General features: G+C 48.1%; 1 protein-coding gene across 1 annotated transcript in view; it reads left to right on the forward strand.

Annotated features, from left to right (window-relative positions):
* LOC144791046 (disintegrin and metalloproteinase domain-containing protein 9-like) overlaps positions 1-12,293 on the forward strand; it is a 1,785,694-nt gene that overhangs the window by 1,557,863 nt on the left and 215,538 nt on the right. The window contains exon 19 of the mRNA XM_078665681.1: positions 3,203-3,317. Coding sequence (XP_078521807.1) covers positions 3,203-3,317 — 115 coding nt within the window. The remainder of the gene's footprint in view (positions 1-3,202; positions 3,318-12,293) is intronic.

Consider the following 12,293-nt stretch of genomic DNA (forward strand, 5'->3'; position numbering starts at 1 on the left):
TATGGTGACGGTGTCTAGTTTATTATCCAGAAATTCCATCTTCTGTCCAAGAGATGACTTGACGCCCTCAATAGCAGCCATCACATCCAACAGCGTTGGCTCAACCACGGGGCCAAGGGCGTTGCCCCCCAATGACTGAATCTTTCTCTGCTCCGGTGGGGACCCCTCGGCATCGTGTAGCGGTCCAACTTGTTGGTCTGGATATGCTTGGATCCTTTGACAGACCTCAAGTGCTGCTTGTCCGAGTCAAGTTTAGTCGCCATCAGAAATGCCTCCCCAGGGGCCTATAGGCTCTACCTTCTACTCAAGGCATGCAACACTACACCGGCAGTCCAGACATGGCCGTCGTGAGTTTCCAATCGATGCCCTCAATACCTGGAGTGCCAAGCTGGGCACCGGACCGGACCGGCCCAAGGGAAGCCGCCGAACCACCCCGGCGGAGAATCGACTAAGCCAAAGGAGAATCACTGATCCGGTCTATCGCTGCCAAGATCCCCCTGTGCGCAAATCAGGTCTTCCAACAGGCAATATCGAGTGGGGAGCAGGCCAGGGCACCACACAGTTGCAATGGCGTGGGCCCCTATGTTGTCCACCTCCTCAGGGTGAAATCTTTTCTCGGCGCGGCAGCACAACTCCCCACCTCGCTGGGGGCCCTCCCGGTGGTCGAGGAAAGAGGGGAATGGGGGAAGTCCAACCAGGGCACCGGAAGTACCGCAGCACACACACCGCAGGTGGGTCTTTTTTCCAGTGTATTCTTATAGGAGACGGCGATTACTCAACTCTCCAGCCGCCCCCAGGACTGTCAGCATCTATGCGCCATCCGCACTCTCTAGGCGGGTGCCACTCTACGAGTGTGCAACTGTTCCCTGCGTGATGGCGGGGCCGTCCACTTGGCCGCCAGACACCGCGGCAATAAAGATGATGACTCCGGGGCCCGACCAACAAGCCTCAGTGCCGGCCCGCTCCGCAAGCGTGTCTCTACTCACAAAGCAGGCGGCGGGGCCATCCCTCCGGCCGCCAGACGCCGCAGCGAGAGTGTTTGTGACTCCGGGTCCCGGCCAATAATCCTCAGTGCCGGCCCACTCCACAGATGTGTCTCTGCTCAGCGTGTAGGCGGCGGGGTTGCCCCGCCCGGCCAACAGACGATACAACCAGAATTTTAGTGGCTCCGGGGCCTGGCCGGTAATCCTCAGTGCCGGCCCAGGTGTTGACAGCTTTGCGGCCGGGTTCATGCAAAATCGAGCCCCAGGCTTCAGAGGGTCGCCAGGCCCCAAATTACAGGCGAAATATCTCCGGAACTGATGGCTCAGTGGGGCCGGAGTCGGTTTGACGGCAGTCGCTCCTCCTCGGCTATTCAGTGGAGTTTCGGGGATCAGGATGGCTAGCAGGATGTTGGGGCTTGGGGACAGGTCCGGCGGAGCCGAGCACTCACGCGGCCATCTTGGACCGGTGCGTGGCTCCTCCTGAGGCCCGCCTTATTTAAGGTGGTCCTCTCAATGCAGATTTTACGTACCTCGGCCTACCATATAAAGCACAGCTAGCATGGGCATGGAAAATCAACAATGGCTCCCATAAGCAGAGAACAACATGTTGGGTTAATTGTTTTTTGGATTCTCATAAATAAACCCTGCTTTGGGGTACTGAAAGATTGCAAAGCGGGCCATCATCACCACCCCCTTTTGTACCGAAGCGGGCCATCATGACATGGCAGTCTGTGTTGTATTAATTTTTAAAGTAGAACTTCCGCCATGTTGGTTGAATCACTTTAGTTAAAAATGATATACTGCACTCTAAGTAGTGAGGGCAGTCTACTATGAGATGGCCTGGGGCAGCAACAGGTCACTATGGGATGAGCGAGGGCAACGCCTCAGTTGCTCTAGTAGGCTTGCTGACAGTCTCACAGGGTCATGCTTGTAATTTCCTAGGCACACCCAACTCCTAAAAGGTAAAAGGGTAAGTGGGAGACTGGCTAGCGCCCAACTTCTAAAAACTCATGAAGCTGCTGGAAGTACTAGGGTTGGCGTTTTTCGAGCGTACTGATACATACAACCCTTTCCGAAAAATATATGGTAAAACTGAAAAAGGTGTGTTCCTTCATATAAAATCTTCCCTGACTATGGCCCACAGAATGAAGTGAATTACGAAGAGAGAGACACATGCAGAGTCCAAATTAACATAAAATAAAAGAAATACATGTTGGAGAGGAAAGTTGTTTAAAAGCTGAAAAAGTGAGGTCGCTCTGAAAATAGCTTGGATTAAAAGATCACGGCTACGATATGTGGAGCCTAACTTAATATGAGGTTCCCTGGGACAGACCACGTGGCTCATAGTCACATTAACTGAAGGATATCCTGTATCCACCCGATAAGCAGAAAGTGATTCTGTCGAGGTCCTGAGGAAGGTGTTACAAGCCCACCGAAACACGCGTCGACCTGGCGTGTAATCCCACATAACACTCTGTGGTTGCTACTCAGTCAGAGTTGTTCTCTGTTAAACCTTATGTACAGAAGGAGTAGTTGGTTGCTAAATGAATTGTATGCAAGTATATGTATGACTGACTGGTGAATGATCTAGGTGTGGGTATCAGGGTAGTTTTATAAAGTTTTTTTTGTATAGTATAAAAAAATGAAAAAAGGTATCATGATGATGAAGTATGTTTTTATATCTGTCCTAATTGCCTAAAATGAGTACAATGAATTTGTAAGAAAAGAAATGGTGTTATATGAAAAAACTATCAAAAAAGTTTTGTGATATATATACAATTACTTTAAAAAAAAAAGAAATAAATCTGATAAATACATAAACACTTGTTATTGGCATATCTTGAAGGACATGTAATACTTTTTGTGAACTAAGATACAATGGATAAAGTATGAAAGCCACAAGGGAAACTTGCTATTTTTTGTGTATTGATATTTTCCCCTCTTTTCACTGGCTATAAGCAAATTGAGAGGGGGTCCCCATTTTCATACTGCTGCTGGAAGTACTACACATTTGCAGTGATAACAGACCTTGTAATTTTGAAAGGCTCTCAAATGATTTCGAAACTTGTATATCTTTTCATTAAGCATATAAACCTGTAGACACAATTGACTGTGTGTGCTATTAAATTTTGCTCTCTACTTCTTTGACAACTTATTACAAAACATATGAGTGAAATCACTGATCATGATTAACATTCTTTTAAATTGACACATTTTAGCTGTGCAATAATAAAGGAAACTGTAATTGTGATGCTGGCTGGCAGCCTCCAACGTGTAGGGATAAAGAGCATGAAAGGAACATCGACTTGGATGCCGAAATGAGTTTGCTAGGAGGTTAGTCATTTCAATAAATAAGCATTCAGTGACATCCCATTAGTTTTGTTTGCAGTTCTGTCATTACAGAATCATACCGTACATGTTTAACATTATTGCGATTTACAACAGCATTGAGTCCAACTTCATTGTCTCAGTCTATATGTTTCGAGAGAGGGCTGCCATCCCAAAACACTCATCTTGCTCTCTCCTATAAATATTTTTTTTATTTTCTCATCTCCTCTCTTTTCTTCTAGGGCAAATGTTGTAAGAATTTCTACCTCACATCAACCCTTCTATTTTTTTATGTTTTCTCATGAGCCATGTCTACCTGTTGAGGCTCTGATCTCTTGCCTCATTGCGTTCGGGTAAATCATATTTTTATCTTTTTGTATGTTCGTTTCCCTATCTTTTTGGTGTACTCATCATGCTGTGGGAGACTGCTGTCTTGGGTTCCCTGAATCATCTCATACTGCTGTAGGGAAGAGGAGTTATTTCCTGTTTGGGTGATTATCTTTATCCACGCATTACTTCCTGGTTCTACATGGGATCCTGCAGTCCCCTGTATTGAAGTGGTTCAGTGAGTAGGATGTAGGGATGACCACGTGACAAGTAAGAACACGGACTAACGAACATCGAAGTATGTTTAGATGCAAAAAATCTGTGACAAAAATGATGCACCATTTTTGGGGAAAAGGATCACCATGACAATGATTTCCAGTGGTCTGTATTAGAGAAACCAAAACCCATGAACAATGATAAGACAAACGCTTTATTCAAATTTGAACAGAGGTGGATCTGTAGGCTGTGTGCAGACTCTGAAGATCTGAATGACAAAATACCTTGGTCGCAGGTTGTATAGATTACGTTGCTATGTTCTTTCCACCTACAATATGGAAAAGGTACACATTTCTAAATTATACATATATATCGCTGTCTATGTATAAATATATATGAATGTGTGTGAATATTAATTAATTAATTTAAGGAAGTTTGGTTGGATTAAGCACAATCTTTGATGCCACCATACATATAACAGTGGGTTTCATTTACTAAAGATACTTAGGGGCATATTTGCAAAAACTTAACGCCGCCGTAGCGTCAATTTGTTTACATTACAGCAGCTTTTTTATCACCTTATTTACAAGTTGCCGTTAACTGCAGTTAGCTGCACTTTTCCAGCGTAAACCTGAATTTTCAAGATCTTCACTTCTGCTAGAAGGACATAATGAAAATGAGATGCAAGGTAGGCGTTCCCATGGAAAAACTGCCACTAAACACACTTTGCGACATTTACAAGGACATTTCTGTACGCCGATATCCCCCAAAACTGCAGCCAGGTCTAATTTGCAGCATTTTTCTAACGCCAAGACTTCCTTTTCTGAAGTCTCAGGGACACAAAGACTTCACCTGCAAATCACTGATCAGAACCTGGACTCCTCTGTGGACTCCTACATTCAAAAGGGCGCCAAATTGAGTTCCTGGGTCCTGAAAATGGTGCACTACTATTGCAACTTGAAGCCCCAAGAAGACCACAACCACCACAGAGGCAGTGCCGCAGAAGAGAGTGGTTCTACCGCCAAAGGATCACCCTCATACACCTCCGGCTGGAGGAGATAATAGCTGATTACAGGCTAAAAAGGTCCTCCATCCTACGCCTACTTAACCATAGCGCCAAGGCTGCAGGCCACATCTCAGCGTAGAACTAACATCCCTCTGCAGACCATGCAACTTGCTGTGCTGCACTTGTTGGTCTCAGGCACCTTCCAATCCACCTCTGCCAGAGTGTCCGGAGTCTCCCGAGCATCCTTCTCCAGGTTTCTCCCCACTGTCTTCGATACCATCATCAGCCTGATGCCACAGCATCTACACTTTCCCAACACTGCACAAGAACAACTTCCCAACAAGCAAGGCTTCTATGCCATTGCTGTTTTTCCACATGTGTTGGGGGCAATTGACTGCACCAATGTGCAAGTTGTGCTTCCTGTGGATACTGCACACATATACCGCAACAGGAAGAACACATACTCGATGAATGTGCAGGCAATTGTTGACCATCTTTGAGTGTACATCAATGTCACCAAGTATCTAGGCAGTGTGCATGATTCCTACATCTTCCGCCAATCCGTCATCAACCAGCGGTTCCACAGTGGCATCTGTGCCAATGGACTTCTCATTGGTAAGTACAAACTGAACACACCACACACCTCAAGTCACACAATCATGGAACAAATATGTGAGAATGCACATCTAACAAATAGAATTCTGCACACATTGTAACTGGGCCAACTACTGTACATAAACACCTAATGCCGAAGAACAACATATATGTAAGTAGTCCCAACAAGGGAGTAGGCTAGAAATACTTCCACAAACCACTAAGTCACTCAAGGAATACAGATCTTGCAGAACTCATCACACACATTGCAAGGAATCAGTGCAGCAGGTGCCACAAGATATATGCTTGCACTGTGCTGCATTAATTGTGAAACAAAGCCATGTGTCATATGTACAACAAGATAACAGATCACTCTGCTTTCCCCTCTGCTGTTGCACATTTAGCTGACATGCACCAACGCAGGCACCCATGCATCATGGTGCATGTGGGCCTGCGTCATGGGGAGGAAAGTATTCCTGCATACCCAATTGAACACAAACAATCACAAAAGTGGAATTACCCTTACTATGGGTTGTGTCAGAATGTAGCATGCCTAGAGAGAGCATACAAATAAGAGAAATGTGAATCTCACTCCACGTTGCGCATCCCTAAGCCTCCCCTGGTAAGGTGTATCAATCTGATGCTTTTCCAGGTGTAAAATTAATACCAGATGCACAAATGTAGCCAAATATATGTGTGTTGTGTGGGAACACAGATGGCAATATCCATGGCCCACCCCAACACGCATTCAAATTTACCATATAGCCCAAGAACATGAATAGACGTGTGTTGGCTTGACATGTCCAAGTAAGTAGATTGCACCAGGAAGCAGTGCAGCTGCGTCTCAAACAGTGATCCACCTGGGGTGCAAGGGGGATGTAACTAACCCACAAAGAGTACAACATTTAGCATTCAAGTACTTGAGGTGCCAACTACCCTCAGTACAATAACTGACAATGATGGATATTGCTGATGCACATATCTAGTAATGTGCAAAACGTCAAGGGGGCTCTTTTATAAGCCCCTTGCGCCACTGGTGCGTCCATTTTTATATGTGAAAAAGTGACATACCGGTGGTACAAGGGGCTTGTAAATAACCCCAAGGTGTTCTGAGGTACCCATACATTCTGCCAGTTACAACATGGAGGTATTACACAGGACTCGGCAAATTGCATCATAGTAATGTGTAGTCTGTAAAATATAGGCAATTCAATGTCAGTCATGCAGGTCAATTGTATGTACCACAACATGCTGAAGTAGAAAGTACAACGCTGCACAATGGACACAAAATAAAAAAGCCTACTTTGGAAACCCATCAGGCTAAATACTGATGGACACTTCTCTCCATTTTCTGTTTCAGCTGTTCAAGGTTATGCACTGTCACCATGGCTGATGACCCCCATCAAAGTGCCCTACACACAGGCCCAGAGAGACTATAATGTGGCACTGGGATGCACAAGGGCCATCCTGGAACGGACCTTTGGAGTCCTCAAATCCAGGTCCGTTGCCTTGACATTTCGGGGGGAAAGCTCCTATACAGGCCTGAATTGGTCTGTAAAAGGCACATAATTGATGGACGGAATGCAGAACAAATCAAAACATTCACCCCAAGTCAAGAGATCTGGGTTAAATCCATCATTATTTTGCTCACCATGCCACCCCAGTCTAGGCCTGGCCATATGCAAATCAGTCTTGACCCTGTGCCTCATGGGAACAGTCCAGCCCAAACTGCCAAACCAGATCCTCGCTGGACCGGAAACAAGCATCCTAGGACCGGTTTCAAGATTTCACCCCTCTTCAGCCAGGATAGCTTGATTCCAGTGGCACAGTGAGCCCAGGACCCACGTCTGGGCATACCTGGCACACTTAGGGTGAGAAAGCAAAAGGCACACAATTGATGGACTGTTAAAATTGGGGGTCTCTGGGTGGCACAGGTAAGGACTTGTGACAAGCAGGGACCCTCTCCTCTAGTCAGGGCAAGGGACTTACTGTTTAAAATAACCCCTGCTCACCCTCTAGGTTGGGTGGCTCGAGCAGACAAGGCTAAACTTCAGAGCGTTATGGGTTAAGCATTTGTGACCACATACAGTAATTAAATGACACACCACAAATGGACACCACTCTAGATTTATATCAAAAATAAGTATTTATGTAAGGCTTAGCACAAAATCCATATAACGTTTTAGATTATGCCACAATACTGTCTAAGCAAAAAGAGTTCTTAAAAAAATGCGTAATTTCAACAGGCTGTGCGAGTGGTATTCCTTCCGTTCGACTCGTGCGGTGAAAAAATGCCCAATGGAGTCTCAAGCGCACAGCGGACACTTCAGTCCGAGGCGCTGCACACACGGTGCGAATCGTACACAGTACCTTGCTTGGGGAAGTTCGTTGCGAACGGTGCGGTGAAGAGCCAGACGTCCCACGCTGCAGTGTCCTCCTCTTGTGTTGCGAGCTATGGCTCGAAAGATGCAGAAGTTGCGTTGCTTGGGCCAGGCAGGTCCGTACGTTGCGAGCTACGGCTCGAAGGGTGTAGAAGTCGCGTTGCTCGGGCCAGACAGGTCCGTATGTTGCGAGCTACGGTTCGAAGGGTGCAGAAGTCGCATTGCTCGGGCCAGACAGCTAGGCACAAGCTCTCAGAGTGCGCGGTGAGCTTTCACGAGGCAAACTCAGTTTTCTCCGTCAGCGCTGCGGGGAAGGCATCGCTCTCAGCAGCTTTTCTCCAGGTGGTTAGAGTCCACTGGTCCTGGGACTCTGTTCAGGGGGCAAGCTCACACACAAGCCCTTGGAGATCTTTTAGAATGCACAAGTTGATTAAAGTCTCTTCAGTCTTTTCCTTTCCTTTCACAGCAAGGCAACCATTGCAGGCCAATCCCCAGGTCAGGGACAGTACTCCTCCTTGCAGCTTTCCCAGTTCCTTCTTGTCGGGCAGAGGTTCTTCTTGTTTCAGCAGGATCTGATTTCTTAGGAGCAGGGCTCCTACATTTATACTACAAATCCTTTGTTCTCTCAGGCCAGGGGGCCTGTGCCTAGTTTAGTCCAGTCTCTGAGCACTTTGTTGACAGGATGCAGGCTTCTGCTTTCAGTGTGCAGGGGAGAGACAGCAGATGCTCCGCAGGAGGTGGAGCCAGCATTGTGGTGACAAGTACAGTCCAGGAGTACTCTGTTGACAGTCTTCCCTCTCTCTTTACAAGGTGCAGGGCAGAGACCTCAGACGCTCCACAGGGGGTGGAGCCAGCATTGTGGTGGCAGAGCACAGCCCTATTCAGAACCTAGGTGCACTCCTCCCACCCATCTGGCTGTAATCTTCCTATTCACCACCTAGCAGCCCCAGCCTGTCTCCTGGAATTCCCAAGCCCTGTCACACACAGAAACCAGACAGCAGATACACATCAGCGCAGAGGTGGGCTAAAATGGTTAGGCAAGCAGATACCAACTTTCTAAAAGTGGTATTTGCAAACAAGGGACATTAAAATAAACTTTGCTAAAAGTTGTATTTTATTATTCTGAGTTCAGGCATACCAAACTCGAATTTCTACCATGTTCCCTGAGTCCGCTAGGATTATAGAGTGTAATAATTCCAGCAGCCCATTCTGGCCTATGAGAACAGGTAGCCTTACAATAGTGAAAAACGAATATGGTTGTAATTCACTATTAGGACATGCCACACACATCAGGGCTTGTCCTACCTTATACTTACAATGCACCCTGCCATTGGGCCTACCATAGGGGTGACTAAAATGAAGTGAAGGGAAGGTTTAGGGACTGGCAAGTGGGTGCACTTGCCCAGTCAGCATGACAGTATCAGACTGCACGCAGGTTCTGCAATGGCAGACCTTAGACACATTTTACAAGGCTGCTCCTGTGGGTGGCACAACCAGTGCTGCAGGCCCACTAGCAGCATTTGGATTTACAAGCCCTGGCACTCCTGGTGCACTTTAATGGGGTCTGACAGTAAACCAAATAAGCCAATCATGAAATCCAATCAATGTATACATTTTATACAGGGAGCACTTGCACTGTGGCGCTGATTGGCAGTGGCACAGTGCTCTGAGCCGCGTACACCAGCAAAACACATGAGGCACAGTAAAAAAAAATGGAAGGGAGACCCACGCCAATGGTGCCAGGTCTAACACGTATCCCCTCCAACTGAAATGTGGGGAGATCTACCCTACCCCAGGGAATTCTCATCACTAAGGCGGAAAAATCTGGACAGACGGTCAGCATTGGCGTGATCTGTGCTAGGGCGATGTTCCACCATGGAATCCATCCCCTGTAGGGTAATGGACCACCTCAACAGCTTTGGATTCTCACCCCTCATTTGCATCAACCATCAGAGGGGCCTGTGGTCTGTCTGAACCCGGAAGTGAATCCCAAACAGGTAGGGTCTTAGCTTCTTCAGTGCCCAGATCACAGCAAAAGCCTCACGCTCAATTGCACTCCACCTCTGTTCCCAGGGAAGTAACCTCCTACTGATGAAGGCTACAGGTTGGTCAAAGCCCTCCTCAGTCATCTGTGATAGAACTGCCCATACACCATGCTCTGAAGCGTCTGTTTGTACAAGGAACTCTTTGGAGAAGTTGGGTGCCAGGAGCACGGGCACATGGCAGTCTTCAGGGTGTCAAATGCTTTCTGACAGGTGTCAGTCCAGATCACTTTCTTTGGCTGCTTTTGGAAGTCAGCTCTGTCAAGGGTGCAACAATGATGCCATACCCCTTGACAAACCTCCTGTAGTACCCAGTGAGTCATAGGAAGGCCCTCACCTCTGTCTGGGTTTTGGGGGGTTCCCAAGCCAGGATGGTTTCAATCTTGGGCTGAAGGGGCGCCACCTGTCCGCTCCCAACTTGATTTCCCAAGTACACCACAGAACCCTTACCGATCTGGCACTTGCTTGCCTTGATCGTGAGGCCTGCCTTGCGCAGTGCCATCAACACTTCCCATAGGTGGCGCAGATGTTCTTCCTATGTGACACTGAACACTGCGATGTCATCCAGGTAGGCGGCACTGAACTCATCCAGCCCAACCAACACCTGGTTGACCAACCTCTGAAAAGGTGGCAGGGCCATTCTTCATCCCAAATGGCATAACCCGGAACTGGAAATGCCCATCTGGTGTGGAGAATGCTGACCTCTCTTTGGCCCCATCAGTCAAGGAGATCTGCCAGTACCCAGACGTTAAGTCAAACGTGCTGGGGTACCGGGCAGCCCCTAACCGATCAATGAGCTCATCAGCTCTGGGGATGGGGTGCGCGTCAGTCTTGGTGACTGAATTGAGTCCTCTGTAGTCCACACAGAAACGGAGTTCGGGTGTGGCTCCCGGTGCTGCAGCCTTCGGGACCAAGACCACTGGGCTGGCCCAAGGACTGCTGGAGGACTCAATCACCCCAAAAGCAAGCATCTTTGAGACCTCCTCTTTGTTGCAAGCCCTGACCCTGTCAGTTACCCTGTAAGCTTTGTGCTTCAAAGGTAAGCTGTCTCCTGTATCTACATCATGGACGCACCAATCTGTGACACTAGGAACCAGGGAGAACAGATCAGAAAACTGTCCCAGCAACTGGCGACAGTCATTCTGTTGCTCTGGGGTCAGGGTGGGAGAGAGGTTAACTCCATCCACTGACCCATCTCGCTTTGTGGCTACCAGGAGGTCAGGAAGAGGCTCAGTCTCCTCCTCCATTCCATCATCTGTTGCCAACTTCAGACCTCTCTAAGTGGAGCTTAAGGCGGGTGACATGCAGGACCCTCAAGGGGTTCCTGGGAGACTGCAAGTCCACAAAATAGGTGACAGGACTCTTGCGCTCCACAACCTCAAAGGGGCGGTCCACTTGTCCTGGAGCGCAAAAGGCTCCACGGGGGCCAGGACCCACACCTTTTGTCCAGGCTGAAGCTCTAGCAGAGTGGCATTCTGGTCATAGCACAGTTTCATCTCTTCCTGGCTGGCTTCCAGATTTGCCTCAGCAAGTTGCCTGAAAAGCCTAGTCTGATTCCTGAAGGCCAGCATGTAGCTATATACATTCTGGGGAGGTTTCCTGGAAGATTGCTCCCAGCCTTCCTTGACCAGACTTAGAGGTCCTCTCACGAGGTGGCCATACAGGAGTTCAAAGGGGCCGAACCCTAGGGACTTCTGTGGTATCTCGCGGTAAGCAAAGAGAAGGCATGGCAAGAGGACGTTCCACTTACGTTTCATGGGTTCTTCCAGACCCATAATCATGCCCTTCAGGGTAGGGTTGAATCTCTCAACCAACCCATTTCATTGGGGGTGGTAAGGTGTGGTGAACTTGTAGGTTACACCACACTCTTGCCAAAGGGATTTCATATACTTGGATATGAAATTGGTACCCCGATCAGACACCACCTCTAGAGGGAATCCCACTCTGGAGAAAATTCCCATCAGTGCACGTCCCACCACGGGGGCCGTCACTGTCCTCAGAGGGATGGCTTCCGGGTACCGGGTGGCATGGTCCACCAGGACCAGGATAAACCTGTTGCCCATGGCTGTCCTGGGAACCAGTGGCCCCACAATGTCAATCCCCACTCGCTGGAATGGGGTACTGACCACAGGGAAGGGTTGGAGAGGAGCCTTCTGCTTCCTCCCACTCTTTCCACTTGCCTGGCAAGTTTGGCAGGTCCTGCAATTAACATCTGACCTCTAGCGCATAAGGGGCGAATAAAAGTGAGCGACAAGCCTTTCAAAGGTCTTGCCCTGCCCCAAATGCCCTAACAATGGCACATCGTGAGCCAGCCCCAGTAGGAAGGCTCTGAAACTCTGGGGTACCACCAGCACACGGGCTGACCCAGGCTCAGCAACCTTAGGCTCTGAATACAGAAGGTCATTCTCCCAATAAA

Source organism: Lissotriton helveticus, chromosome 11 (genome assembly GCF_964261635.1).
Source record: "Lissotriton helveticus chromosome 11, aLisHel1.1, whole genome shotgun sequence".
NCBI classification, from domain to species: domain Eukaryota; kingdom Metazoa; phylum Chordata; class Amphibia; order Caudata; family Salamandridae; genus Lissotriton; species Lissotriton helveticus.